This window comes from Schistocerca cancellata, chromosome 1, assembly GCF_023864275.1.
Source record: "Schistocerca cancellata isolate TAMUIC-IGC-003103 chromosome 1, iqSchCanc2.1, whole genome shotgun sequence".
In the NCBI taxonomy this organism is placed as follows: Eukaryota; Metazoa; Arthropoda; class Insecta; order Orthoptera; family Acrididae; genus Schistocerca; species Schistocerca cancellata.
In genome coordinates this window covers 1,164,672,594-1,164,700,453 of record NC_064626.1, presented here as the reverse complement: position 1 = coordinate 1,164,700,453, position 27,860 = coordinate 1,164,672,594, and the positions used below count along the sequence as shown (strand labels likewise).

The window sequence follows — 27,860 nt, the reverse complement described above, 5'->3', positions numbered from 1 at the left end:
TGGGAATTTTTTTTCCTTTATTTCGAGTCTCATTTTTCAGGTGCGGCTTAGATTCGAGTGCGGCTTAGATTCGAGTAAATACGGTACTTGGAAAAGGCCGGGAGATACGGGAAGATTTCAATTAGATTACATCATGGTCAGACAGAGATTCCGAAATCAGATACTGGTTTGTAAGGCGTACCCAGGAGCAGATATAGACTCAGATCACAATATAGTAGTGATGAAGAGTAGGCTGAAGTGCAAGACATTAGTCAGGAAGAAGCAATACGCAAAGAAGTTGGATACGGAAGTACTAAGGAATGACGAGATACATTTGAAGTTCTCTAACGCTATAGATACAGCAATAAGGAATAGCGCAGTAGGCAGTACAGTTGAAAAGGAATGGACATCTCTAAAAAGGGCCATCACAGAAGTTGGGAAGGAAAACATAGGTGCAAAGAAGGTAGCTGCGAAGAAACCATGGGTAATGGAAGAAATACTTCAGTTGATTGATGAAAGGAGGAAGTACAAACATGTTGCGGGAAAATCAGGAATACAGAAATACAAGTCGCTGAGGAATGAAATAAATAGGAAGTGCAGGGAAGCTAAGACGAAATGGCTGCAGGAAAAATGTGAAGACATCGAAAAAGATATGATTGTCGAAAGACAGACTCAGCATACAGGAAAGTCAAAACAACCTTTGGTGACATAAAAAGCAACAGTGGTAACATTAAGAGTGCAACGGGAATTCCACTGTTAAATGCAGAGGAGAGAGCAGATAGGTGGAAAGAATACATTGAAAGCCTCTACGAGGGTGAAGATTTGTCTGATGTGATAGAAGAAGAAACAGGAGTCGATTTAGAAGAGATAGGGGATCCAGTATTAGAATCTGAATTTAAAAGAGCTTTGGAGGACTTACGGTCAAATAAGGCAGAAGGGATAGATAACATTCCATCAGAATTTCTAAAATCATTGGGGGAAGTGGCAACAAAACAACTATTCACGTTGGTGTGTAGAATATGAGTCTGGCGATATACCATCTGACTTTCGGAAAAGCATCATCCATACAATTCCGAAGACGGCAAGAGCTGACAAGTGCGAGAATTATCGCACAATCAGCTTAACAGCTCATGCATCGAAGCTGCTTACAAGAATAATATACAGAAGAATGGAAAAGAAAATTGATAATGCGCTAGGTGACGATCAGTTTGGCTTTAGGAAAAGTAAAGGGACGAGAGAGGCAATTCTGACATTACGGCTAATAATGGAAGCAAGGCTAAAGAAAAATCAAGACACTTTCATAGGATTTGTCGACCTGGAAAAAGCATTCGACAATATAAAATGGTGCAAGCTGTTCGAGATTCTGAAAAAAGTAGGGGTAAGCTATAGGGAGAGACGGGTCATATACAATATGTACAACAACCAAGAGGGAATAATAACAGTGGACGATCAAGAATGAAGTGCTCGTATTAAGAAGGGTGTAAGACAAGGCTGTAGTCTTTCGCCCCTACTCTTCAATCTGTACATCGAGGAAGCAATGATGGAAATAAAAGAAAGGTTCAGAAGTGGAATTAAAATACAAGGTGAAAGGATATCAATGATACGATTCACTGATCACATTGCTATCCTGAGTGAAAGTGAAGAAGAATTAAATGATCTGCTGAACGGAATGAACAGATTAATGAGTGCACAGTATGGTTTGAGAGTAAATCGGAGAAAGACGAAGGTAATGAGAAGTAGGAGAAATGAGAACAGCGAGAAACTTATCAGGATTGATGGTCACGAAGTCAATGAAGTTAAGGAATTCTGCTACCTAGGTAGTAAAATAACCAATGACGGACGGAGCAAGGAGGACATCAAAAGCAAACTCGCTATGGCAAAAAAGGCATTTCTGGCCAAGAGACGTCTACTAATATCAAATACCGGCCTTAATTTGAGGAAGAAATTTCTGAGGACATACGTCTGGAGTACAGCATTGTATGGTAGTGAAACATGGACTGTGGGAAAACCGGAACAGAAGAGAATCGAAGCATTTGAGATGTGGTGCTACAGATGAATGTTGAAAATTAGGTGGACTGATAAGATAAGGAATGAAGAGGTTCTACGCAGAATCGGAGAGGAAAGGAATATGTGGAAAATACTGATAAGGAGAAGGGACAGGATGATAAGACATCTGCTAAGACATGAGGGAATAACTTCCATGGTACTAGAGGGAGCGGTAGAGGGCAAAAACTGTAGAGGAAGACAGAGGTTGGAATACATCAAGCAAATAATTGAGGACGTAGGTTGCAAGTGCTACTCTGAGATGAAGAGGTTAACACAGGAAAGGAATTCGTGGCGGGCTGCATCAAACCAGTCAGTAGACTGATGACCAAAAAATTCATTTCATTTGCATAGCGTCCGCCCTGATACCACCCACTCCGATCAGGGGCTCTCCTCACGGGTGCCACCCAGCCACAGCAAGGGCTGTCTGGCACGGCGGCCATTGCCAGGAGTTCTGATGCTCCAGGATGACGAGCAACCACTCCAAGGCATGCATGAGGAGGTCACAGCTCAGGTATCAGAAGTGTGATCCCTGTGTGTTCAGGGGGCTCAACCAAAAGGGTACATAGCGACCCCACAACACGGGCTGGCTACCGCGCTGGCTATGCACCCTAGCATCAGACAACGACGTGAAAGAAAAGGTGGAATGTACTAGGAGGGCGCATGTCGAAGACACTAGGTAAGATGCTCTTCCCCAAATGGCTCACACTACAGAGGAGAAATTTTGTAATGGAGGTCAAACCCCAGTGGGGGACCAAGGAATGCCAAAAGGAGGAGATGATTACGCAACAAAGCCGAATTGTAAAACCAACAGAACCAGGAGGATAGCAGGGGGCCAACATAAGCAAGGACACCAAGAGAGGGAGAGGAGAGGGCGACGGGAAAGGAGTAAGGAGGGGAAAGGAGGGGAAGGAGAAGGAAATGCAGCCCTGGAGAGAAAGAAGGCTGCAACTGCTTGGGTTCCCGTGCTCGCCACAAAAGAGTTGTGGACCCCCTGGGGGGAATCTGTACGAGAGGGATGCCAGCCTCCACAAGTACATGGGGCTAATCCGAAAGACACCTGTCACAAGTCCAACCCCACAACAGCGTATTGCGTCCAGCAGAGCCATTAGCCAGGTTCCCATAATCAGGTTGTGACAGGATCAAAATTTTGTAGAGCCACAAAAGTGTAGAGTGGTCTGCACCCCAGCTGGTGTTACTGAGAAAGGGAGAAGAGTATTAAAGTACGACCAGCATGACTGCTTAAGTTGCCATAGATGGGGTAGCCATGTCAACTGGGCATTGAAGGCCAATCCCAAAAAACAATAAGACTCCACCACCCTGAGCATTTTGTCCCTGAGGTAGCATTCTGGCTGGGTATGGACAGTACAATGGCGACAGAAGTGCACAACAAGTCTTGGTGGCAGAAAACTAGAAGCTATGGGCAGACCAACTTTTGTATGGTACCCTGCAGTTGGTGTTGCGTGTTGAGGAACAAAAATAGATGCAAAGGTTGTCAGCATACAGGGACGATAAAACTGTAGATACCACAGCTGCAGCTAGACCAATGATGGCCACTAGAAAAAGAGGCACACTAATTACAGAGTGCTGTGGGACCAAATTCTCCTGTACAAGAGTACTGCTGTAGGAAACACCAACTTAAACTCAGGAAGCACAGCGAGACAAGAAGTTCTGGATTAAAATCGGGACTTGGCCCAGCAGACTCCAGTCATGCAGGGTAGCAAAAACATGGTGACAGCATATGGTGTCTCACATCCTACACAAATCAAAGAAGACAGCAATGCGATGTTGAAGCCGAGCAATAGCTGACCAAACAGCAGACTCCAGGCAGACCGAATTGTCAGCAGTAGAATGGCCTTGGCGAAAACTGCCCCGATACGGCCAAAAGACCTCAAGATTCAAGTTACCAATACAGCCATTGGCTCACCTGATGTTCAAGCAACCTGCAGAGAACATTAGTGAGGCTAATTGAGCAACAGCCATCCATCTTGAAGGGGTGTTTACCCACTTTCAGTACTGGGACGATCACACATTCTTGCCACTGAGACGGGGACTCACCCTTGCTCCTTGAGAACAGCAAGGATATGACATTGGCAATCCACTGATAACTGTTTGAGCATTTGGCTGTGGATGTGGTCAGTCTGACCCTGGAGCCATGTCAGGTCAGAGCACTAGAACAGAACAATGAAGAATTCCCATTCACTGAATGGAGCATTCTAAGATTCCAGGTCACATGTAGTAAATGGTAAAGGAAGTCACTAGCACTGTCTGAGGAACAAAACACAGGATGACAATTCTCAAACGCAGGGGCTCGAGCATAATGAAATGCAGAATGTTTGGCAATAGCATCTGGTTCGATGTAGACATTACCATTCACAGAGGCACCAGGTACAACCCCAGGGTACTGGTGTTCATAAACTGAGTGAATCTTGGCCCCAACCTATGAAGAAAGAGCACATGGTCCAATGGTAGCAAGTCATTTTATGAGGTGGTGGACCATGGCACAAAGCCATTTAAAGGCAATGAGGGGCTCCATTGACAGATGTCACTTATGGCTTTAGACAGCCCACCCGTCTGCAATCTCTAATAGTAACGGTGATTTTGGTAGTACAACGAGGTACTGTCTACCAATGGGGGGGATCCAAGGAAGAGGGTGGTGATGATGGCTTCTTGTTGTTTTTTTGTGGTTTTAGGGCGCAAAACATCTAAGGTCATAAGCGCCCAGTATAGAACCATAGAATGCTGGGACCATGAGGGTAAAAAACCATTTTGAGGTCCAATACAAAGAGGAAGAAAAGACAAATCTAAAACGCAACACGTTACGGAGAGTATCTAAAAGACGTCGACAAGACACCAGAGTCACCAGGTAGAAGTCTAATCTGTTTTGTCATATTACTGTTTTGTAAAAAACTTAAAATGTGAGCCACAGCTCGCACATCATCCACTAAAATGTCCGGCAAAGTGGGCGGCAGCCCGATCCCGAGACGTAAGTGGCTAAAAAAAATAGGGGCAGAGGATCAGGAAATGTCTAACTGTTAATGGCTGGCTACAGAAAGGACAGCTGGGTGCAGGGTCACCACTCGACAAGTGGCGGTGACTTAAGCAACAGTGCCCTATTCGCAACTGAGCTAACATTACTTCCTCATGGCGAGACGGCCGGGAGATATTTGACTTCTCTGAGTTTGTTCCCATGAAAGGAGCACCAACGGTCATGCCATAGTGACATGATACACCGATAGAGAAAATTACAAATATCTTGCGAGGAACAGAGTAAGAGGCGGGCCGACCGAGATGGACTGTGGCCTCGGCTGCAGCAAGAGCAGCGTCATTCCCAGGCACACCAATATGGCTAAGAACCCACATTAACATCACTTGGGCTCCCCCATCTGGGAACAAATGGAGGCTGTCCTGGATCCACCGAACGACAGGGTGGACTGGATCTGGAGGGAGTCAGAGCAGATCACACAACAAGTGAGCTGGTGTCTCCGGATGTAGTGAACAGCCTCATAGAGGGCAAAAAGTTCTGCGGCAAAAATTGTGCACTAGTCGAGAAGTCGGTACCTAAACTTATCACCCCCGATGACAAAAGCACAGCCAACACCGTGGGCGGACTTGGAACCATCAGTGTACAAAATATGCTTTCAGCAAGTTGTGAGCGAAGTTCGAGAAATTTGCAGCGATAGGTCAGCTCAGGAGTTGAATCCTTCGGGAACGAGCTGAGGTCAAAATGAACACAAACCTGTGCCTGAAGCCAAGGTGGTGAAGGGCTCTCACCCATTCGGAAAGTGGCAGGAAGTGTGAACTGCAGCTGCTGAAGCAGGTGACGAAAGCAGACGCCGGGAGGCCACAAAGAAGAAACGTACATCTCATATTGGTGGTCAAGAATGTCATCAAAAAAAGGGTCAAAGATTGGGTGGCCTGGCATGGAAGAAAGCCAACGCTCTTACCTACTGAGCAGGATGTCGCGCCGGTATGACAGGGGTAGTTCACCGGCTTCTGCGTATAGACTCTCAACTGGGCTAGTACAGAAGGCACCAGTGGCGAGACGGATCCACAAATGATGGATTGTATTTAGGCAGTGTAAGATAGATGGCCACGCAGAGGTGTAGACAATGCATCCATAATCCAACTTTAAGCAGACAAGAGATCGATAGAGGTGGAGGAGGACAATCCGGTCAGCTCCCCAAGAGGTACCACTCAACATGATGGTTTGAGGTGAGGAGTGTTTGACATCATGGTAATTAGTGCCCTGACAAAAAGTCAGCATGCTAATCTCATGGGACCAAGGAAGAGGGGATTGCCGAGACAGCTGCCGAGAGAGTGGCTGCAGTTTTGCTCTGGTCAACTGCATCAATACCTCCATTTGGCATGGTGTGAAGGGCAATAGCATGGTGAAAGCATCCCAATCAGCTTTGGAGAGAGCCCATCTGAGTGGATACTCAGGCAAGTAATGCCGAAGGAGGGTCAAAATGAATAGAAAATGATCACTGTCACACAGTTGATATCTCCAAAGGATGGACAGGAGGAGGCCTTGACTGAAAATGGAAAGGTGGTACCATTGCACAGGTACTTGACACTCCAATACCATCATCCCACAATGGAATGGCTACTTTGCTGGGTTTTCGATGTAGTACCTTTTCAAGAAACAAGGATGCAAAGAGAGAACAGCACAAATGTGGAACACAGGCCACACTGGACAACATTCCCTGCATTGTGAACACTTATGTAAAATTTAGGAAAGAAGTACCAAGTCAGACTTGATAATGGGACCATATAATTAATAATGAAAAGGTGTAGAGGGCTGGAAGGTAAGAAAACTTATGTCCAAAACACAAACTCGATCCAAGCACAAATGACACCAAGAAGACCATCCAATGGAAAAGTAAGCAAAACAGGATAATAGAAAGACAGACTTGCAGCACAGAAAGGGAAATAGCACTGCAAGGGCTGAGGGCCAGTGGTGGTCAGGCAATTACTTACAAAAGAGTTGAGAGTCCCCTGGAAGGGGGGGGGGGGGGGGGGGGGGTTGACGTAGTTGCATGCAATTTATACTGGTGACAAGTTTCGAACATAGCCATTCATTTTCAAACCAGACCCACACTAAAACTGCTTGTCACAGCAAAATCCCACTGACAGACTTTGGAAATGTCACACAACACATAGTCCTACAAACAGATATGGAGTCTCTTATTACCTGTGTGACACAGTCAACAGACTGAACACTCATTTGCACTCTGTTGAATGTATTATGCCTGTAATAGGATCACTCCATGTTTATTTAAGGACTACGTGTTGTTTGGATGTTACCCAAGTATGTCACTGGGATTTTGCTTTGATAACAATTTCAGTCCAACTTTGGTTTGTAACCAGTCACCACCATAAACTAAATGCAACTGTAAGATTTAAATGAACAGTTATCAAATGTAAGTTGTTGGTCTTTCTCCTACAAATTGTCAGAACTACATAAACAAAATATATCTATTTAAGGAAGCAGATAAAAATTCTGCTTGACGTCCTCCTGAAACTCTCTCTCCACTCCTTCCAATCTAAGGATATAAATTTAGAGCAGATATGGCTTAAATTCGAAGAAATACTATCAGCAGCAATTGAGAGATTTATTCCACATAAATTAATAAAGTCTGGTACTGATCCTCCATGGTACACAGAACAGGTCAGAACATCGTTGCGGGAGCAATGAAAAAAAAAAGCATGCCAATTTGAAAAGAATACAAAATCTTCGAAGTTGGCAGTGTTTTACTGAACCTCGAAACTTAGCACAGACTTCAATGCAAATGCTTTTAATAATTTTTACAATGAAACTCTGTCTCCAAACTGGGCAGAAATCCAGAGAGATTCTGGTCATATGCAAAGTACAGCAGCAGCAAGACACAATCAATACCTTCACACTGTCTCTAAAACAGAATTACTGAACACAATTTTCCAAAATTCCTTCGCTAAAGAAGAAGTAAATATGCCAGAATTCTAATCAACAACAGCTGCCAAAATGACATCCTCAGTGTAGCGAAGCAACTTAAATCACTTAATAAAGCAAGTCTTCTGGTCCAGATTGCATACCAATTAGCCTGCTTTCAGAAAATGCTGAGACAATAGCTTCATACTTAGTAATCATATATAATTACTCACTTGACGAAAGAATGTCCCTGAAAACTAGACACCAATACTCAAAAAGGAAGTAGGAGTAACCCCACAAGTTACAGATCCAAATCACTGATGTCAATTTGCAGCAGAATTCTGGAACACATACTGCATTCGACCATTATGAATTACCTCAAAGAAAATGGTCTATTGACACCATCAGCACAAATTCAGAAAACATCATTCTTGTGAAACACAGCCTAGCTCTACATTCACACAAAGTAAAGTGGGCTGTCAACAGGGGTCTCAAATGGATTCCATATTTCTAGATTTCCAGAAAGCTTTTGATATCTTTCCTCAGGAGAGACCTCTGACCAAAAGTGCTATAGACCCTGTGCTGTTTCTAATCTATGTAAACAATTTAGGTGACAATCTGAGCAAACCGTCTTACAATGATTGCAGATGATTCTGCCATTCGCCATATAGTCAAGTCATTAGAAGTTCAAAACCAATAGCAAAATGACATACACAATGTCTCTATGGTGCAAAAAGTGGCAACTGACTCCACACAATGAAAAGTGAGAGGTCATCCACAAAATATTACATGGAATATGTTTAATTTCGTGACACAATAAACCAACAAAGCTAATGGCTAGGAATTACAGTTATGAGCAGCTAAAACTGGAATGATCACATGGATATTGTCGGGGCGGGGTGGGGGATGATGGCAAGCTAACCAAAGATTGATTTATTGGCAGAACACTTAGGAGATAAAACAGGTCCTTCTAAAGAGACTGCCTACACTACTTGTCCTCCTCCTTCTGGATTATTGCTATGCTGTGTGGGATCCTTACCAGATGGGATTGACAGACGACACTGGAAAGTACAAAGGAGGTCAGCTCATTTTGTATTACCACAAAATAGAGGAGAGAGTGTCACAAATATGATAAGCAAGCTGTGGTGGCAATCATTAAGAGGGTTTTTCATTGTGGCAAGATCTTTTCGCAAAATTTCAATCACCAACTTTCTCCTGTGAAAGTGACAATACTTAATGATGCCAACCTAAACAGGAAGGCATGATTATCATAATAAAATAAGAGAAGTCAGCACTAGTGTGCAAAGATTTAAGTGTTCTTTTTTCCCACCCGCTATGAGAGAGTGGAAAGGTAGGGAAACAGCCTGAATGTGGTTAAGTGAACTCTCTGCCAGGAATTTAAGTGTGAACTGCAGAGTAACTTATGTAGATAAGAATTTCAAAGTGGCAGAAAGATTGGAAACTTACTTTAAATGTTCAGAAATGTAAAATTGTACACTTCAGAAAATGATACAATATCAGTGAGACAAAGTCAGTCAGTCAACTCATACAAATGCCTGGGTGTAACACTTTGTAGGGCATGAGTGGAATGATCACATAGGCTCAGCCATAAGACTTATTTATTGGTAGAATACTGGGGAAATGCAGTCAGTCTACAAAGAAGATTGCTTACAAATCACTCACATTACACATTTACATATCTACACCTACATCTATACCTATACTCGAAGCCATTATTAAGTGCATGGCAGGGAGTATGTCACATTGTAGCAGTTTGTAGGGTTTCTTCCCTCTCCATTTACGTATGAGTGCGGGAAGAATGATTGTTTAAATGCCTCTGTGAACGCTATAATTAATCTAATCTTGTCCTCACGATCCCTATGCGAGTCATACATAGCAAGTTGTAGTATATACGTAGAGTCATCATTTGAAGCTGATTCTTGAAACTTTATAAGTAGGGTTAGTGTGTATATGTTCAAGAGTCTTCTAGTTCAGTTCCTTCAGTATGTCTGTGACACTCTTCTATTAGATCAAACAAACTTGTGACCATTTGTGCTGCCACTCTCTGTATGTGATTGATATCCCCATTAGTCCTATTTGGTATGGCTCCCACATACACTAGCAGTAGCCTAAAGAGGGCACACGGATGATTTTTAAGCAATCTCCTTTGCAAACTGATTGAATTTCCCCAGTATTCTATCAATGAAGCTAAGTCTACTGCCTGCTTGACTAATGACTGACAGCCTAAGTGATCATTCCATTTCATACCCGTACAAGTGTTACAACCGGGTATTTGTATTAGTTGGCCAATTGCAACAGTGACTCATTGATATTATAAGACACTTAGATTTTTTGTTCTGTGAAAATTTTACATTTCTGAACAGTTAAAGCAAGTTGCCGTCTTTCTGCCACTTTGGTACCTTATCACGAATTGACTGAATATTTCTGCAGCTTTTCTCCGACAGTACTTCATTATAGATAACTGCATCACCTGCAAAAAGGCTGAGGTTCCTATTAACACTGTCCTCAAGGTCATTGATATACAAAATGAACAGCAAGAGTTCCAACACACCCGAAGTTACTTCTACAGCTGACGATGACTCTCCATCCAAGACAACCTGCTGTATTCTCCCTACCAAAAATTCCATAATACAGTCACAAATTTCACTTGACACACCATACAATTGTACTTTTGACAAGAAGCACAGAGATGGTACAGAGTCAAACGTTTTCCAGAAATCAAGAAATTTGGCATCAATCTGACTGCCTTGATTGAAAGCCTTCATTATGCTACTGAGAAAACTGTGTGTTGGGTTTCACATGATCAATGACATCCTAGAATATTGCTCAAGAGTGTGATGATGATGTTTGGTTTGTGGGGCACTCAACTGCGTGGTTATCAGCGCCCATACAATGTCCCAACCTTTGCTCAGTCCAATTTCGGCACTTTCCTGGATGATGATGAAATGATGAGGACAACACAAACACCCAGTCATCTCGAGGCAGGTGAAAATCCCTGACCCCGCCGGGAATCGAACCCGGGACCCCGTGCTCGGGAAGCGAGAACGCTACCGCGAGACCACGAGCGGCAGACACTCAAGAGTGTGGGACCCATACCGACCAGGACAAACAAGAGACATTGAAAATATAAAAAGAAGAGCACCATGAGTGGTCATTGGTTTGTTGCTCATGGAAGAACGTCATGGAAATTCTAAAAAACCTGAATTGGCAGACGCCTGTAGATAGACAAAAACTATCTGAAGAAAGTTATTTATAAGCTTTCAGAAAACAGTGTTTAGTGATGACATGCACTACATCCTCATGTAATTCAGCCCCATAGATATTGCGAAGATAAGAGCAGACTAACTACAGTACACACACAGGTAATTAAGCAGTCATTCTTCTTACATTCCATATGCAATTGGAATAACAGGAAGTGATCTTAGTACATCGTACACTGCAAAGTAGCATCAGTCATTTCAAACTTCCTGGCAGATTAAAACTGTGCACCAAACTGGCATTTGAAACTTGGACCTTTGCTTTTCATGGGCAAGTGCACTAGCAAATGCACTATCCAAGCACAACTCATGACCCTCCTTCATAGGCCCCAAGTATGAACCCCTGTTTGGCACAGTTTTAATCTTCCAAGAAGCTTCAAATTAGCACACATTCCATACTTGTTTTTCAATTATTGAGAGTTTTTACCTGGGCAGATGTAGACGGGGAGGGTAGGAAAGGATCCACAAGTTGAGAAAGGGGTAGCAAAATAGTTTAAGGTAAATTTTTCAACAGGTAACTCAGCAGCTACACAACAAGATGAAAGGAGTTCAGAGGGTAGAGTATATATGAGATGAAGATGGGGAGGAGGAGAAAGGAAAGGGGAGGGGGAGAGGCGGAGAGAGTGGGGAGAGAGGCGGAGGGAGGGGGGAGAGGCGGAGGGAGGGGGGGAGGCGGTGGGAGGGAGGGGGGAGAGGCGGAGGGAGGGGGGAGGCGGTGGGAGGGAGGGGGGAGAGGCGGAGGGAGGGGGGAGAGGCGGAGGGAGGGGGGAGAGGCGGAGGGAGGGGGGAGAGGCGGAGGGAGGGGGGAGAGGCGGAGGGAGGGGGGAGAGGCGGAGGGAGGGAGGGGGGAGGCGGAGGGAGGGAGGGGGGAGGCGGTGGGAGGGAGGGGGGAGGCGGTGGGAGGGAGGGGGGAGGCGGTGGGAGGGAGGGGGGAGGCGGTGGGAGGGAGGGGGGAGGCGGTGGGAGGGAGGGGGAGAGGCGGTGGGAGGGAGGGGGAGAGGCGGTGGGAGGGAGGGGGAGAGGCGGAGGGAGGGGGGAGAGGCGGAGGGAGGGGGGAGAGGCGGAGGGAGGGGGGAGAGGCGGAGGGAGGGGGAGAGGCGGAGGGAGGGGGAGAGGCGGAGGGAGGGGGGAGAGGCGGAGGGAGGGGGGAGAGGCGGAGGGAGGGGGGAGAGGCGGAGGGAGGGGGGAGAGGCGGAGGGAGGGGGGAGAGGCGGAGGGAGGGGGGAGAGGCGGAGGGAGGGGGGAGAGGCGGAGGGAGGGGGGAGAGGCGGAGGGAGGGGGGAGAGGCGGAGGGGGGGAGAGGCGGAGGGAGGGGGGAGAGGCGGAGGGGGGGGAGAGACGGAGGGAGGGGGGAGAGACGGAGGGAGGGGGGAGAGACGGAGGGAGGGGGGAGAGACGGAGGGAGGGGGGAGAGACGGAGGGAGGGGGGAGAGACGGAGGGAGGGGGGAGAGACGGAGGGAGGGGGGAGAGACGGAGGGAGGGGGGAGAGACGGAGGGAGGGGGGAGAGACGGAGGGAGGGGGGAGAGACGGAGGGAGGGGGGAGAGACGGAGGGAGGGGGGAGAGACGGAGGGAGGGGGGAGAGACGGAGGGAGGGGGGAGAGACGGAGGGAGGGGGGAGAGACGGAGGGAGGGGGGAGAGACGGAGGGAGGGGGGAGAGACGGAGGGAGGGGGGAGAGACGGAGGGAGGGGGGAGAGACGGAGGGAGGGGGGAGAGACGGAGGGAGGGGGGAGAGACGGAGGGAGGGGGGAGAGACGGAGGGAGGGGGGAGAGACGGAGGGAGGGGGGAGAGACGGAGGGAGGGGGGAGAGACGGAGGGAGGGGGGAGAGACGGAGGGAGGGGGGAGAGACGGAGGGAGGGGGGAGAGACGGAGGGAGGGGGGAGAGACGGAGGGAGGGGGGAGAGACGGAGGGAGGGGGGAGAGACGGAGGGAGGGGGGAGAGACGGAGGGAGGGGGGAGAGACGGAGGGAGGGGGGAGAGACGGAGGGAGGGGGGAGAGACGGAGGGAGGGGGAGAGATGGAGGGAGGGGGAGAGATGGAGGGAGGGGGAGAGATGGAGGGAGGGGAGGGGAAGAAAGGTGGTAGGGAAGGCAGCACATGATATGGTTGAGAAAAGAGTGGTCCACACAGAAGAGAGACAGGGACAGGCCAAGTGAGGTATTATATAGCAGGTTAGAAGATGTTTAGGCCTGAGGAATGCGGCAGTGCAGGATACGCTGGACCCAGAATTTCCAACTGCATAATTCAGAGAAACTAGTGTTGGAAAGGTGTATCCAAACAGCCTATGTAGAGAAACATTTGTTGAAATCATTTTGTGTTGTCGTGCACAGCATGTTGAGCAACTGGATGGTCAAGTTTGTGACTGGCAGTGGCCATTCATGTGAATAGACAGTTGGCTACTTGTCATGCTCACACAAAGCTGCAGTAACTGCTGTATAGCTGATATATAACCTGTCTGCTTTCACATGTGTCCTAGCCCTTTATAGTGTAGGAAATGCAAGTGATTGGACTGTGGCAGGAGGTGGTGGGGGGGGTGTATGGGACAGGCCTTGCACCTGAGTATCAGAAGGGAATGACCCATAAGGTGCAGGAATGGAAGCAGGTTTGCAAAAGGGATGGACAAGAACGTTCTGTATGTTGGGCAGGCAGTGGATCATTATTTTGGATGATGTCTGACATTGGGTACAATATCCATCTCCGGGCATGGCAAAACATAGTCGAAGCTCTAGTGAAGGATGAGGCTGAGTTTCAAAAATTGGTCTTTTCTGGCAGTGGAATGGGGAAAGACTACCATTTCACAACTGACAGCTGAGTAACTTTGTGCCAAACCTGTCAAAAACAAGGCTTTTTTTAACATTCATTTTATCTACCAGCCTTCTTGCAAGGCTTCTCCCTGATTTTCAAATCGAAATTTAAAATTAGTTTCCTGAAACGAATATGCGAATAAAATGAAGTTATATTTTACATGATCACATTCTTATTTTTTAGTTACTGGTATCTTATTAGCATTTGTTTTAATTTTAGGTAAGCAAAGACAAAAAGTTGCATTTCCTTCCATCTGAAGAGTTTTGAAAACCTAGCTTCCATTCACTTAACTTGCATTCAATAACCAATGATAGAGGACGAAAAACACACACACTCACCTTCGTACGTTAGGTCAGATGATTCTTTAAATGCATGATTCAATACTGAAGATGGAGTATCTGAAGCAGAGTGACAAATGTCCAGTGCATTGATACTGATCATAACAGCACTAGTACGTGCACACACATGCCTGACCAGACTGGTTTTACCACAACCTGGAGGGCCAGCCAAAAGCACCTACAACAAAATTTTCTAAGAAACAATTTCAGAAACATCTATTCAAACATTGCACTACTGTTATAATAAATAAGTTAAATCAGTAATCCACATCATATTATAGCTTTCTGGGTGTTTACTGTATCATACACAAAAATCAAATACAGCAGACAGAATGTATAATGCTCACAGGTTTGGTATTTACCACAAATTACTTATAATAAAATAGGATCCCATATTGAGTCTGCTCCCCTACAGGCTTTATTTCAACATGCACACGATTAACAGGAACAGCTGCAGTAATTAACTTCAGCTTGCATTTTCAACATGTTACCTGATTTAGGACATCCTAGTGATGAAACATACATTTTCAGACTCGTGTTAAGATGTTTCTTTGTAGATATACCTAAGACCTGTTTAACTGGACTTTTCCTCATCATGAACAATATTTAACTAGTACTGTTTCTGCAATGAAAACTCAAGGGGCATATTAACATTTATACGAGGAGAGTTTGATTTTCCTGAATCACTCCAAGTAAAATAGACTCTCCTAATTACTATTCTCTAATAGTTGTTTACAATCAACAACTTACAGACAGCAAAATTAGACACTATTCATTCAATGATAGGCCTATTCACTGTAGGTATGTTCCAGTGATTGTGCAAATATTACATGATCCCCTACAATAAAACACAGAAATTCAGTTTTTAATAACAATTTTCCTTAAAAGCCGAATTCTTTCTACGACTTTTTTTCGTTGTCTACCTTGATTTATCATGGAGATTATTAGTTGGTTTGTTCTCCGGCATTGGCAAGAAAACATTACCACACTGGGCCACTGTCAAATGCATACAGTCCAAACGCAAAACTTAAATGTCCCGTGAGGATAAAGTTCAAACGAATAAACGAACTTGTCTTTTATACTTACTTGCTCATGGTGCCTTAGCGTGAGTCGTGGTTTTTCTCTAGCTTGTTTACTCTGCTCTATGATATCTATCAGTTTTGCGCAAGCTTCATCTAACCCACCGATTGCTGGAGCTGTAAGTTTATCCTGTAACTGTTCAAATCTGACCTTACTAAGAAAACTACTAATAGAAACCTTCGTTGCCGAATTGATTCTCCCGCATGAGTTTCTATTGGATGGATAAATATCCCTTACAAACACGCAATGTATTCCACTTTTCTGGATTTCTTTTAAGTTACGAAAAGATATTAAGCAACAATCTGTAAACACATACAAGCGTAGCATGGCTCTGAGCTGAGAAATTAACACATTTCTGTTTTTCTTCCATAGCTTCAGCTGCGTAACACTGTCAAAAATGACAGTAACGTTCAGTGATTTGAAAGCAAGTACTGGGCTGTCCACAAACTCCAATTGATCCACCTCTATCACACTGTTCTCCACTACGGAAGCCATAGGTGGAATCACGCAGTCAGGTGATTCTTGAAAATCTCCACAACATTTTACGACGCTGGTATCCACTTGGACGAAAGAGCGATGGAGATTATGCCTAGGATATATTTTACAAACGGTTTTCCAATTATTCGACACTTTAATAATGGCGTGTTGTCCAACTTGCCATTTCCCTTGTAATAATTCTGCAGAGACATACGCTTTCTGAATGTTAAACACACTCTTCTCCACTGTCAGTAAGTTCATCATTCTCTATAGCATTTGAAAACACAGTAGCGGGCAAATCGCACACGATGCACGTGCGATACTTTTTGTTTACATTGAAGTGCACTGCGCACGTATCACTTGCGTGGCTAAAAGCCGGGCTTCCACAGGCATGAATTACTTGTACGTGCATATCGCCACCGCCACTCGCGCAAGTCAACTTATGGAAACACCCTACTTTCACAACGCCAGTTAAAACACAGCTGCTAAAAAGTCGGGTTTCCACAGGAATGAATTAGTACCAGTATCCTTACACGCAAGTTAGTGGCTCGGTAAACCATGAGTTACTTTTAAGTAAACTTGAGTCATACAATGTAAATGCTGCATCCATGCAATTGCTGGCTACATATTTATTTAACCGCATGCAGTGTACAAAGATGACTTACAAAATCAATAATCAGATCATTAATTTCCAGTCCAATATGAGACAGTCACACAAGGTGTACCCCAGGGCTCAATTTTGGGCCCTTTCCTTTTCCTAGTGTACACAAATGATATAGAGCAACCTTTCAACTCCCAATTGGTAACCTATGCAGACGATACCTCACTGTTATTTCTTGGTAAACAAAATGATGAGTTAACGTTGATAGCAACTGAGGGACTACGGCAAATAACTACTTATTTCCAAGATCAAGGTTTGAAAGTTAATATCAGTAAATCTCAGTTATTGCCATTTAAACTTACAAACTCACACGTATTCACCTAGATGAAAATCTAAAATGCAATAAAATCAGCAGTTCATTACATCTAATCAGCCAGTTATCAAAAGTAGATCCACATCAGACATTAAAAACAATTTATTATGGAACCATTTTTGCACAGATTAATTACGGGATAGAGATACGGGGTTGTGCTGCCGACATACATATGAACAGAATATTAACCCTACAGAAAAGAGCAATCAGAATTATCCATGGATTTGGGTATAGAGATTCATGCAGGGAAATCTTTGTTCATCATAAATACCTCACTGTCTCTTTACAAATTAATTATATTTTTGGTGACACATCAAAACAAAGAAACAAAGTGCTCTGATACGCATGCCTATAATACAAGAAATAAAGACTGCTACTACAGAGTACAGACAAAGAACAAAATTAAAAACAACAGACCATAGTCCATGCATTAGTGGTCAAATATGGTACAACAGATTACCGAGCTCTATAAGTTGCCACAAAGGGAACTTATTGAAAGTGAAACTGAAACATTTCTTGATTGACAAGTGTTTATACTCTTTAAGTGAATATTAATATTAAACTAAAATAAATTATTGTATATATATATATATATATATATATTTTCTGTACTAAACTTGTAAAAAAATGTTATGACGTTTGCAAAAGACACCAGTTGGTGTCTCCATGCAAAAAAATACAATAAATAAATAAAAAATAAATAAATAAATAAATCCACAAGCGGAAGATGTAAATGCTTCTTCGCAACTTAGAAGAGGGCGACAAGTGAAGTTACTCGATCGGAGTTGCACAGCTTTTATCCAAAAACCTTGTAGTCACGTTGATAAAGAGAATACGGATCCACAAATGTTGGGTACAGAGATGGGTAGCTCGTAGGAATCGTTTAGGGCCAACCACTACACTAATAAATGAGTCACTTGTCAATGCCAAGTTTCCTTCGAAGTTAACACAAATTTGAATTCCTTTTGAGCTACCTTTATGACTCTATAAAAAAGTCTAATACACAGATGCGAGATTCAGAGGCAGCTCGCATTAAATTACAAGTAACATAGCGCTATCTGATAACTTTAGACGCATTATCGTCACTGCAAAACGCGTATCGTGTTATGACGAGCTCTGTTTCTAAATTTTGTGTGTGTACTGGTTGATATCTACAATACACTGAAGGTAGACCGGATGATTTTCTTTCGTGGAGGACCACGCTCATCATTTATTCTACATTATCATGGTGTCTTTATGGTCATTCTCGAGTGCAACAATAAATCTTAAAATTGCCCATTCTATGTAACTGATTGGAAAATGGCGCAAATTTCTTTTACAAAAATACATCGGAAAGTAAGTGTTTTCCATCAACAATTTTGCTTGGTTTTCATCTTTTAGAGTTAGTCTAAGTTCTAACAGGACACAGGTGCTGCAAACATTAACGCTTCTTGTACCGGCATGTTAATCAATTTAGTAACCAAACTTTATAATATTGTGCAGGACAATCATTACTTAGTGATCGCCCCAATACGAACATTGTTGAATTTACATATGATTTTAATTAGGGTCAAGGGTAGCTGTATGTCTCTAAATGCACAAATAATTTTTTTAAATTCCACTTCATTGTTATATTTACTCCCAAGAGCTAAAGATAATAATTATTATGATGATATTGAAATATACGCTGAAGTAATTACTGTTCTGCAGTAATAGGAACCTCAGCCACTACATACTCTCAGTTAATATACTTTTCGAGTCAGTTTCGCCACTTCAAACCACGCTGTATAACGTCATACAAATAAGTGATTATAAGGAATTACTGAAACCCAGAATGAGATCACTATTGTACTATTTATTTAGTCACTTTACAAAGTATTTATTCACGTAATTGAACAATAAGTGCATTATTTTGGCAAGACGCTAAAGTTAGGTTCACACACACAACTCAGGTGATGCCATGGATAATGGCAAACTGCAGTGACACGGTAGTTGCATGTGTAAACACCTAGTTTTCACTGGCCTCATTCAAGTGATACAACCTCTGTGATACCACAAAGAGTTCAACTCAGTTGTACGCTGTGCCGCCGCTAGCTTTCTCCTTCACTGAATACAATTGTTGTTGTTGTCGTCTTCATTCCAAACACGGGTTTGGTGCAGCTCTCCATTGTACTCTATACCGTGCAAGCATTTCATCTCTGAGTCACTACTAATCTACATCCTTCTAAATCTGCTTACCGTATTCATCTCTTGGTCTCCCTCTACGATTTTACTCCCAACACTTCTCTCCAATACCAAATTCGTGGTCCCTTGATGTCTCTGAATGTGACCTACCAAAGGATCCCTTCTTCTAGTCAAGTTGTGCCACAGATTTCTCTTCTCCCCAATTCTATCCAGTACCTCCACATTAGTTACATGATATACCCACCTGATCTTCGGCATTCTTCTGTAGCATGATATTTCAAAAGGTTCTATTCGTTTCTTGTCTAAACTTCTTCGTCCATGTTGCACTTCCATACACGGCTGCACTCCACCCAAATACTTTCAGAAATGACTCCATGATATTAAAATCTATGCTCCATGTTAACAAATTTAACTTCTTCAGAAATACTTTTCTTGCCATCGCCAGTCTACACTTTATATCCCCTCTACTTTGACCATCATCAGTTATTTTTCTGCCCAAATAGCAAAACTCATCTACTACTTAAAATGTCTCATTTCGTAATCTAATTACCCTCGGCATCACCTGATTTTATGCGACTAGGTTCCATTATCATGGTTTTGCTTTCCTTGATGTTCATCTTATATCCTCCTTCCAAGACACTATCCATTCTGTTCAACTGCTCCTCCAAGTCCTTTGCGCTCTCTGACAGAATTACAATGTCACTGGCAAACCTCAAAGTTTTTATTTCTTGTCCCTGGATTTTAATTCCTACTCTAAACTTTTCTTTTTTTCTTTACTGCTTGTTCAGTGTACGGATTGCATAACATCAGGGTCAGGCTACAAAGCAGTCTCCCTCCATTCTCAACCACTGCTTCTCTTTCATGCCTCTCAACTGTTATATCTGCCCTCTGTTTTCTGTACAAGTTGTAGATAGCCTTCTGCTCGCTGTATTTTACTCCTGCTTCCTTCAAAATTTCAGAGTATTCCAGTCAATATTGTGAAAAACCTTCTCAAAGTCTACATATGCTATAAACGCAAGTTTACCTTTCCTTAACTTATTTTCTAAGAATAGTGTGCAAGTGTTAGTCTTAGTCGTAGAAAATGGGAATTTTGTTAAAATTCAGTAAAGGTGCGGTTGGGCGATAAAGTCTGGGGCTGCTGGCAGTGTGTAGTAAGTAATAGTCGGCAGCCAGTAGGCCAGACCGGGTAAACATAGTGAGGAGCTGCGATGGTGTTATTGCATGCACAATGTGTTTTGAGTGGTGCAACAACGAGGCAGGAAACCTCAGTTTTGCTTGAAGTTATTGCGATGTATGAGGCGAGGCAGTAGGCCAGAGCCTGGAGGACGATGTGTAAATCGCTGACATATGGGAATTTACCCCTGCCATAGTTTCTGTCTCTCTCTGACACTACATCAGAAGCGAGGGGGAAAGCAGTATAAATAGACGGGCAATTTTAGCTAGAGACTAGGGTGTGCCATGTCAGTTGAGAGTCGAGACGCACCTGTGCTGGTCTGTGCTTATAGGGGCCAGTCTGGCAGTGATGCTGTAAATATTCTGTGTACTTGTTTTTTAGGCTGTATTCCACCTCTGGGGATGCAACACCAGGGTGGGACAGAACGGCAGCCAGGTACTTGGAGATTGCATGGTGTGCCTGAAGGAGGGCAGTGACAGCGGTCTGCAGCGGGTCCTGGATGGACCATGTTCGCTTCCCATCCGGGGTCCGGGCAAGGCGTAAGCCACGAGAGGCGCGGCAGCGCTGAAGCAGGGCCAAAGACGGCGGCGGGTGTTGCCAACCAGCAAGCACCACTAGTGGCAAGTTGCGGCACTGCATCCAGGAGGGCGCAGGTTCGAGTTCGGTCCTGTCCTGGGAGCAGCGGCAGCCCGAGGGCCACAGGTGACCAGTATATCAACCTTTGTCCCATGGTCGGACAGAGCTGGCCAAACGGGGCGGAGGGTGGTGGGGACCAGGGACTGTAACAGTCTCCGGAATCGTGGTAGTAGAGTGGCACCTGTCGCTACGTGTTGGCGAGCGGCGACCAGGCGAGCAAGGCTGACTTCTATCGTTGGGCAGTCTTCATGACTGCAGCAGCAGTGTCGTCAGTCAAGGAGTGCTGAGACAGCTGGACTCGCAGAACAGCGCGCGGGCGGTGCGCTGATATTATGCCTCTGTAAACTAGTTGAATAAAGAAACGCTTCTGAATACTGCTTTATCACTCTGCTCTGCCCCTTGACGCTACTGAACTTCCTCAGCCTCCTGACAAAAGCAACGCAATGGGTCCCAGCTTCAGCTCGGCTATCTAGAGTCCTGGGTTCGACCATTGACCACCGCAACAAAAGTCATAGGGTCAGTATTGCCTCACATGTTCCTACATTTCCCTTGAATCGAAACTGATCTTTCCCAAGGTTAGTTCCTATCCGTTTTATCATTCTTCTGTAAAGATATTGTGTTAGTATTTTGCAGCATGACTTATTAAACTGATAGTTCGGAAATATTCACACCTGTCAACATCTGCTTCCTTTGAAATTGGGATTATTATACTCTTCATGAAGTCTGAGGGTATTTCGCCTGTCTCATACATCTTGCCCACCAGATGGAAGAGTATTGTCATGACTGCCTCTCCCTAGGCAATCAGTAGTTATAATGGAATGTTGTTACTCCCTGGGTCTTGTTTGACTTAGATCTTCTAGTTTTCTATAATATTCTTCTCGCAGCATCATATCTCTCGTGTCATCTTGCCATCTTCTCTTGCATTTCTATAATAATGCCCTCAAGTACATTGATTATTGATCCATTTCATCTACAGCTGCACAATGTGCAAGAGATATTTGAACTTTTATGTTAATATTAACAATTTTATGTATAATTATACCTTTGCAAATAAAATAACACACATTTATATACCAATTAATTATGAATACTTAAATAAACATTGTTAAACTATATATATGGGGAGATAATATGCAAATTTCTGTATAAGACTACATTGGATTAATATAGGAAAATTTATTTTTGTAGATATTTATTTACTGTGTAAAACCAGTGCTCAACCAAGTATGACTTCAATTTAGATTTGCAGTGACCAATCTTCTGTATGTGTTTAATGATATCTGGTAATGCATTGTACAGTTTGATACTATGATGCATAAGACTGTTTTGAAATAACTTTCTGTTGGCACTTTGAGGTGGGATCATCCTTTCTTGAAACAATTGTTTACTTGATTTGTGATTATCTACCCTCTCCATTATTCTTATAATTTCTTTTTGAATTTTGCTTATTCTGATAGCATCTCCAGAATTTCCTCAGAACATAAACCCATACCGGAGGTGAGATTGTATGACTGCATAATATACACATTGAACAGTGTTGCAGCTGGTACAGTTTTTTAATATCTGCAACACAAAACGAGGAGCACTTAATTTTTTGTTCATTTGCTCAATATGTGCTGTCCATTTCAAGTTGTCTTGTAGATGGAGTACTTGAAATTTGGTACAGGCTGTTTTGGTAATTTTGTGTCCATATAGCTCTAGATATCAGATTTTTTGTTTGTGCTATGTGCATATGCATAGCTACAGTCTTTCTAGTGTTAATTTTTAAGTCATTGTTATCAAGATAACATGTTAGCCTGTCAGTGGCTTCTCTTATGTTTTTTTTTTTTTTTTTGTATTTTTTTTATGAGGGTTTCTTCTGAGTTTCCTGTAATTAGAAAGCTTGTATCATCAGGAAATTGAAATATTTTAATTCTGTCATTACTTATGTTTAGGTCATTTACATAGAGTAAGAACAGAACAGGACCCATTACTGATCCTTGTGGCACACCATATTTAATAGTCAGTAGCTTGGAATTACATTTCCTAAAGACATTATCTCTTTCATGCTCAATTTCCACATATTGTTCCCTGTTCTTAAGATAAGAGCAGAGCCAGTTGTTCGCTGCTCCAATGAGTGCAAGATTTTCTAGCTTGTAGAGCAATTTATCATAATTTATGGTGTTGAATGCCTTTGACATATTTAAAAACGTGCCCTTGGTAAATTTTTTCTTTAATGCTAACAGCACCTCAAATAGAAAGGAGTGAATTGCTGATTTGGTTGAAGGATTTGCTCTAAACCGATATTGAGATTCTGACAAAGTACCATTATCCTCTAAGAAGTCTGTTAGTCTCTTATTGAAGAGCCTTTCCAATATTTCTGAGAAAACAGACATAAGTACCAATGGTCTGTAGTATGAAATATCATCTTTGTTTCCTTTCATGTACAATGGTTCTACTTTCACCATTTTAAACATGAAGGAAAAGTTCCTGTAACAAAAGATAGATTACGTAGGTGAGTTAAGGGCTCAATAATCAGGCCCCCACATTTCTTTATAATTAAATCAGGTATATCATCTACTTCTGCAGAGTGTTTCATTTTGAGGCTTTTTATTGTAACCTGTACTTCTTCTACATTTGTTGGGTACAGAAACATTGGTTTGCTTGAGGCTTTTTTGCCTGTTTCTTTATGCTCTTTTCTATGGGAGGTCTGTTGTAGTTTCTCTGTTACATTAATAAAATAATTATCAAACATATTAGCTACTTCCACCAGGTTATTAATGTTTTCCAAGCTAGATGAATTAATCTTTACACAAAAGCTTATAGCCTGCGCATGACGGTCTGAGGGTCCAGCTTTAATTACTACTGATTTATACACTCCTGGAAATGGAAAAAAGAACACATTGACACCGGTGTGTCAGACCCACCATACTTGCTCCGGACACTGCGAGAGGGCTGTACAAGCAATGATCACAAGCACGGCACAGCGGACACACCAGGAACCGCGGTGTTGGCCGTCGAATCGCGCTAGCTGCGCAGCATTTGTGCACCGCCGCCGTCAGTGTCAGCCAGTTTGCCGTGGCATACAGAGCTCCATCGCAGTCTTTAACACTGGTAGCATGCCGCGACAGTGTGGACGTGAACCGTATGTGCAGTTGACGGACTTTGAGCGAGGGCGTATAGTGGGCATGCGGGAGGCCGGGTGGACGTACCGCCGAATTGCTCAACACGTGGGGCATGAGGTCTCCACAGTACATCGATGTTGTCGCCAGTGGTCGGCGGAAGGTGCACGTGTCCGTCGACCTGGGACCGGACCGCAGCGACGCACGGATGCACGCCAAGACCTTAGGATCCTACGCAGTGCCGTAGGGGACCGCACCGCCACTTCCCAGCAAATTAGGGACACTCTTGCTCCTTGGGTATCGGCGAGGACCATTCGCAACCGTCTCCATGAAACTGGGCTACGGTCCCGCACACCGTTAGGCCGTCTTCCGCTCACGCCCCAACATCGTGCAGCCCGCCTCCAGTGGTGTCGCGACAGGCGTGAATGGAGGGACGAATGGAAACGTGTGGTCTTCAGCGATGAGAGTCGCTTCTGCCTTGGTGCCAATGATGGTCGTATGCGTGTTTGGCGCCGTGCAGGTGAGCGCCACAATCAGGACTGCATACGACCGAGGCACACAGGGCCAACACCCGGCATCATGGTGTGGGGAGCGATCTCCTACACTGGCCGTACACCACTGGTGATCGTCGAGGGGACACTGAATAGTGCACGGTACATCCAAACCGTCATCGAACCCATCGTTCTACCATTCCTAGACCGGCAAGGGAACTTGCTGTTCCAACAGGACAATGCACGTCCGCATGTATCCCGTGCCACCCAACGTGCTCTAGAAGGTGTAAGTCAACTACCCTGGCCAGCAAGATCTCCGGATCTGTCCCCCATTGAGCATGTTTGGGACTGGATGAAGCATCGTCTCACGCGGTCTGCACGTCCAGCACGAACGCTGGTCCAACTGAGGCGCCAGGTGGAAATGGCATGGCAAGCTGTTCCACAGGACTACATCCAGCATCTCTACGATCGTCTCCATGGGAGAATAGCAGCCTGCATTGCTGCGAAAGGTGGATATACACTGTACTAGTGCCGACATTGTGCATGCTCTGTTGCCTGTGTCTATGTGCCTGTGGTTCTGTCAGTGTGATCATGTGATGTATCTGACCCCAGGAATGTGTCAATAAAGTTTCCCCTTCCTGGGACAATGAATTCACGGTGTTCTTATTTCAATTTCCAGGAGTGTATTTTGTTTTGGAGCTAATTATCATTTGGTCTATAGTAGTAATAGAATGATTCCTTTTATATATAGGGGAGCATACTGTAATCTCCAAATTATTGGCTGTTAATATGTTCATCAACTCAGATTTTGAACTGCTTGGCTTATTAAAGTCTACACTTACGTCTCCACATATAAGAACTGTTTTTCGGTTTGTTATTACCTTATTCAGCAAACTATCAAGATGAGGGTTGAATTTGTATAGACACTCTATATACTCCTTCCACCTTTCAGCTTTTCCTTCTTTGCTTAGGACCGGTTTTCCAGCTGAGCTCTTGATATTCATACAGGTTGTTCTCTTTTTTCCAAATGTCTCTTTAATTTTCCTGTAGGCGGTATCTACCTTTTCCCTAGTGAAATCTGCTTTTAAATCGTTGCATTTGTCCTCTAGTTACTGCTGCTTAGCCATTTTGCACTTCCTGTCAGTCTCATTTTAAGATATTTGTATTCCCTTTTGCCTGCTTGATTTGGTGCATATTTACATTTTCTCTTGTCACCTATAAAATTCAGAAACTATCTCTTGTCTTACCTAAGGATTTCTGTTAGACATCATATTTTTACCTATTTGATAGTCTGCTGCCTGCACTATTATATCTCTCTTCCTCTACTGTATTCCTTTCTCCTGCTCTTGTCAATCGTTCCCTAGTACTCCCTCTGAAACTCTTAACAACCTCTGGGTCTTTCAGTATATCCAGATCTCATCCCCCTCAATTTCCTACGCCTTTTTTGGGTTGGTTCTGAAATCTCTCTCTTATCATTATACAATCAATCTGAAACCTCCCAGTGTCTCCAGGTCCCTTCCACATATACAATCTTCTTTCATAGTTCTTAAACAAACTGTTAGCGATGATTAAGTTATGTTATGTAAATTGAGGGGTGGGGGGGGGGGGGTAGGAGGAAAGTAGAGGAAAGGGAGGGAGCTGTTAAAGTCAGCTGGAATGGGACTTTATGTGTATTTAGCAGCAAGAAGTGATGTGCCCGACCAGCATTCGACCCTAGGCAATTGTGTTAATCATTGCACCATCCAAACACATGTTTATCACAAGTATGCGGACTATCAAAGCAGGTCTCCTGGCCGACGCACATTCCAACCTAACACTCCCCATTCACAGTCCTCGCCCCTGTCCCCCACACTCACTGCTTTGAGATTCCCACAGGATATCGACTGTAATTGTGCATCTGCACTGAAGGTGTTGGATTCATCTGAAAGAACACACACAACGTGTTGATACAATTGAGTCACCCTGATGGACAATGAATCCACCATCTTCAGTGTGGATGCATGATTAAGTTCGACCTCATGTGGGTATCTCAAAGTAGTGAGCCTGGAGGGCATGGATGGGAACTGCAAATAGGCAGTGCTGGGTGGGAATGTGGATCAGCCAGGAGGCATGCTGAGATAATCCATGCAATTTCGATAAACACTGTGTAAGGATAGCACAGTGGTTAATGTAGCTGCCTAGTGAGCAGGAGATCCCAGGTTCAAATAAGTCTGTCACACATTTTCACATGTCACCACTAAATCCACCTAAAATCTCATCACAGCTGACATAAATAGTTCCTTCCCTTTCCTTTCCTTTCCTTTCCTTTCCTTCCCCCTCCTCCCCCTTCAATTTACATAATTTGTATGACAGCTCCGAATCCAGCATGGTGTTTCTTCTTCCAGTCACGACCGAAAGAACAGACACCACACATTCATGTAATTAATTCAACTCGATGGGCAATGAATCTCCTACCTTCAGTGGGGATGCACATTTACCTCTGACCTCATATGGAAGTCTCAGAGTAGTGAGCATGGAGAACATGGACAGGGCCTGCAGATCAGTTGGGAATGTGGCATCACTGGAAGCTGTGCCAAGATAGTCCATGCAACTGCAAAACACACTGTCTCTGGATGGTGCAGTGTTTAATGCAACCACCTAGTAAGTAGGAGAGGCCAGGTTCGAATAAGTCTGGTTCACATTTTCACATGTCGCCACTAAATCAGCATAAAGTGCTGTTTCAGCTGACATCAATAATTCCTTCCCTCTACTTCTTCCCTTCAGTTTACATATTATATTTCACAGCTCTGGATCCTATGTGGTGTCTCTTTTCCCAGGCATACCTGAAAGAACAGCACCAAACACTGTTGTAACTGATTCACCTCGATGGGTAATGAATCCCGCACCTTCAGTGTGGATGCAAAATTACTTTTCACCTCATGCGGGAATCTTAAAATAGCAAGCATGGAGGACATGGACAGGGACTGTGGATAGGTGGCGCTAGGTGCGAATGTGGGTTGTCCAGCAGGCGCGCCAACATAAGTCTGTGCAATTGCGATAAACACTGTGTTAGTGCAACTGCCTAGTAACCAGGAGATCCTGGGTTTGAATCCCAGTTCAGCACACATTTTCACTGGTCACCGCTAAACCCACAAAAAGTTCCATTGCAGCTGACATTAATAGTTCCTTCTCTTTCCTTTCCTTTCCTTTCCTCTCCCCCCCCCCCCCCCCCCCCACTTCAGTTTACATAATATGTATCACAGCAGCAGATCCCTCATGGTATCTGTTCTTTTTGACATTTCTGAAAGAACAGACCCCACACACTCATCTGATTAAATTATGATGTGTGCAAAATCCTACCAGGCGGCTTCTCTTTCATTCCTTTCCCCCGTCCATATTCACGTGTCATTTTTCCTTCTCTTCCTTT

The 27,860-nt window shown here is 44.0% G+C and overlaps 1 protein-coding gene across 1 annotated transcript in view; it reads right to left on the bottom strand.

Moving 5' to 3' along the window:
* LOC126093772 (spermatogenesis-associated protein 5-like protein 1) overlaps positions 1–16,250 on the bottom strand; it is a 90,529-nt gene extending 74,279 nt beyond the window's left edge. The window contains exons 1-2 of the mRNA XM_049908745.1: positions 15,445–16,250; positions 14,359–14,536 (exon numbers count right to left, since the gene is read on the bottom strand). Of these exons, the coding sequence (XP_049764702.1) occupies positions 14,359–14,536; positions 15,445–16,179 (913 nt within the window). The 5' untranslated portion in view covers positions 16,180–16,250. The remainder of the gene's footprint in view (positions 1–14,358; positions 14,537–15,444) is intronic.
* Between the last annotated feature and the right edge of the window lie 11,610 nt (positions 16,251–27,860).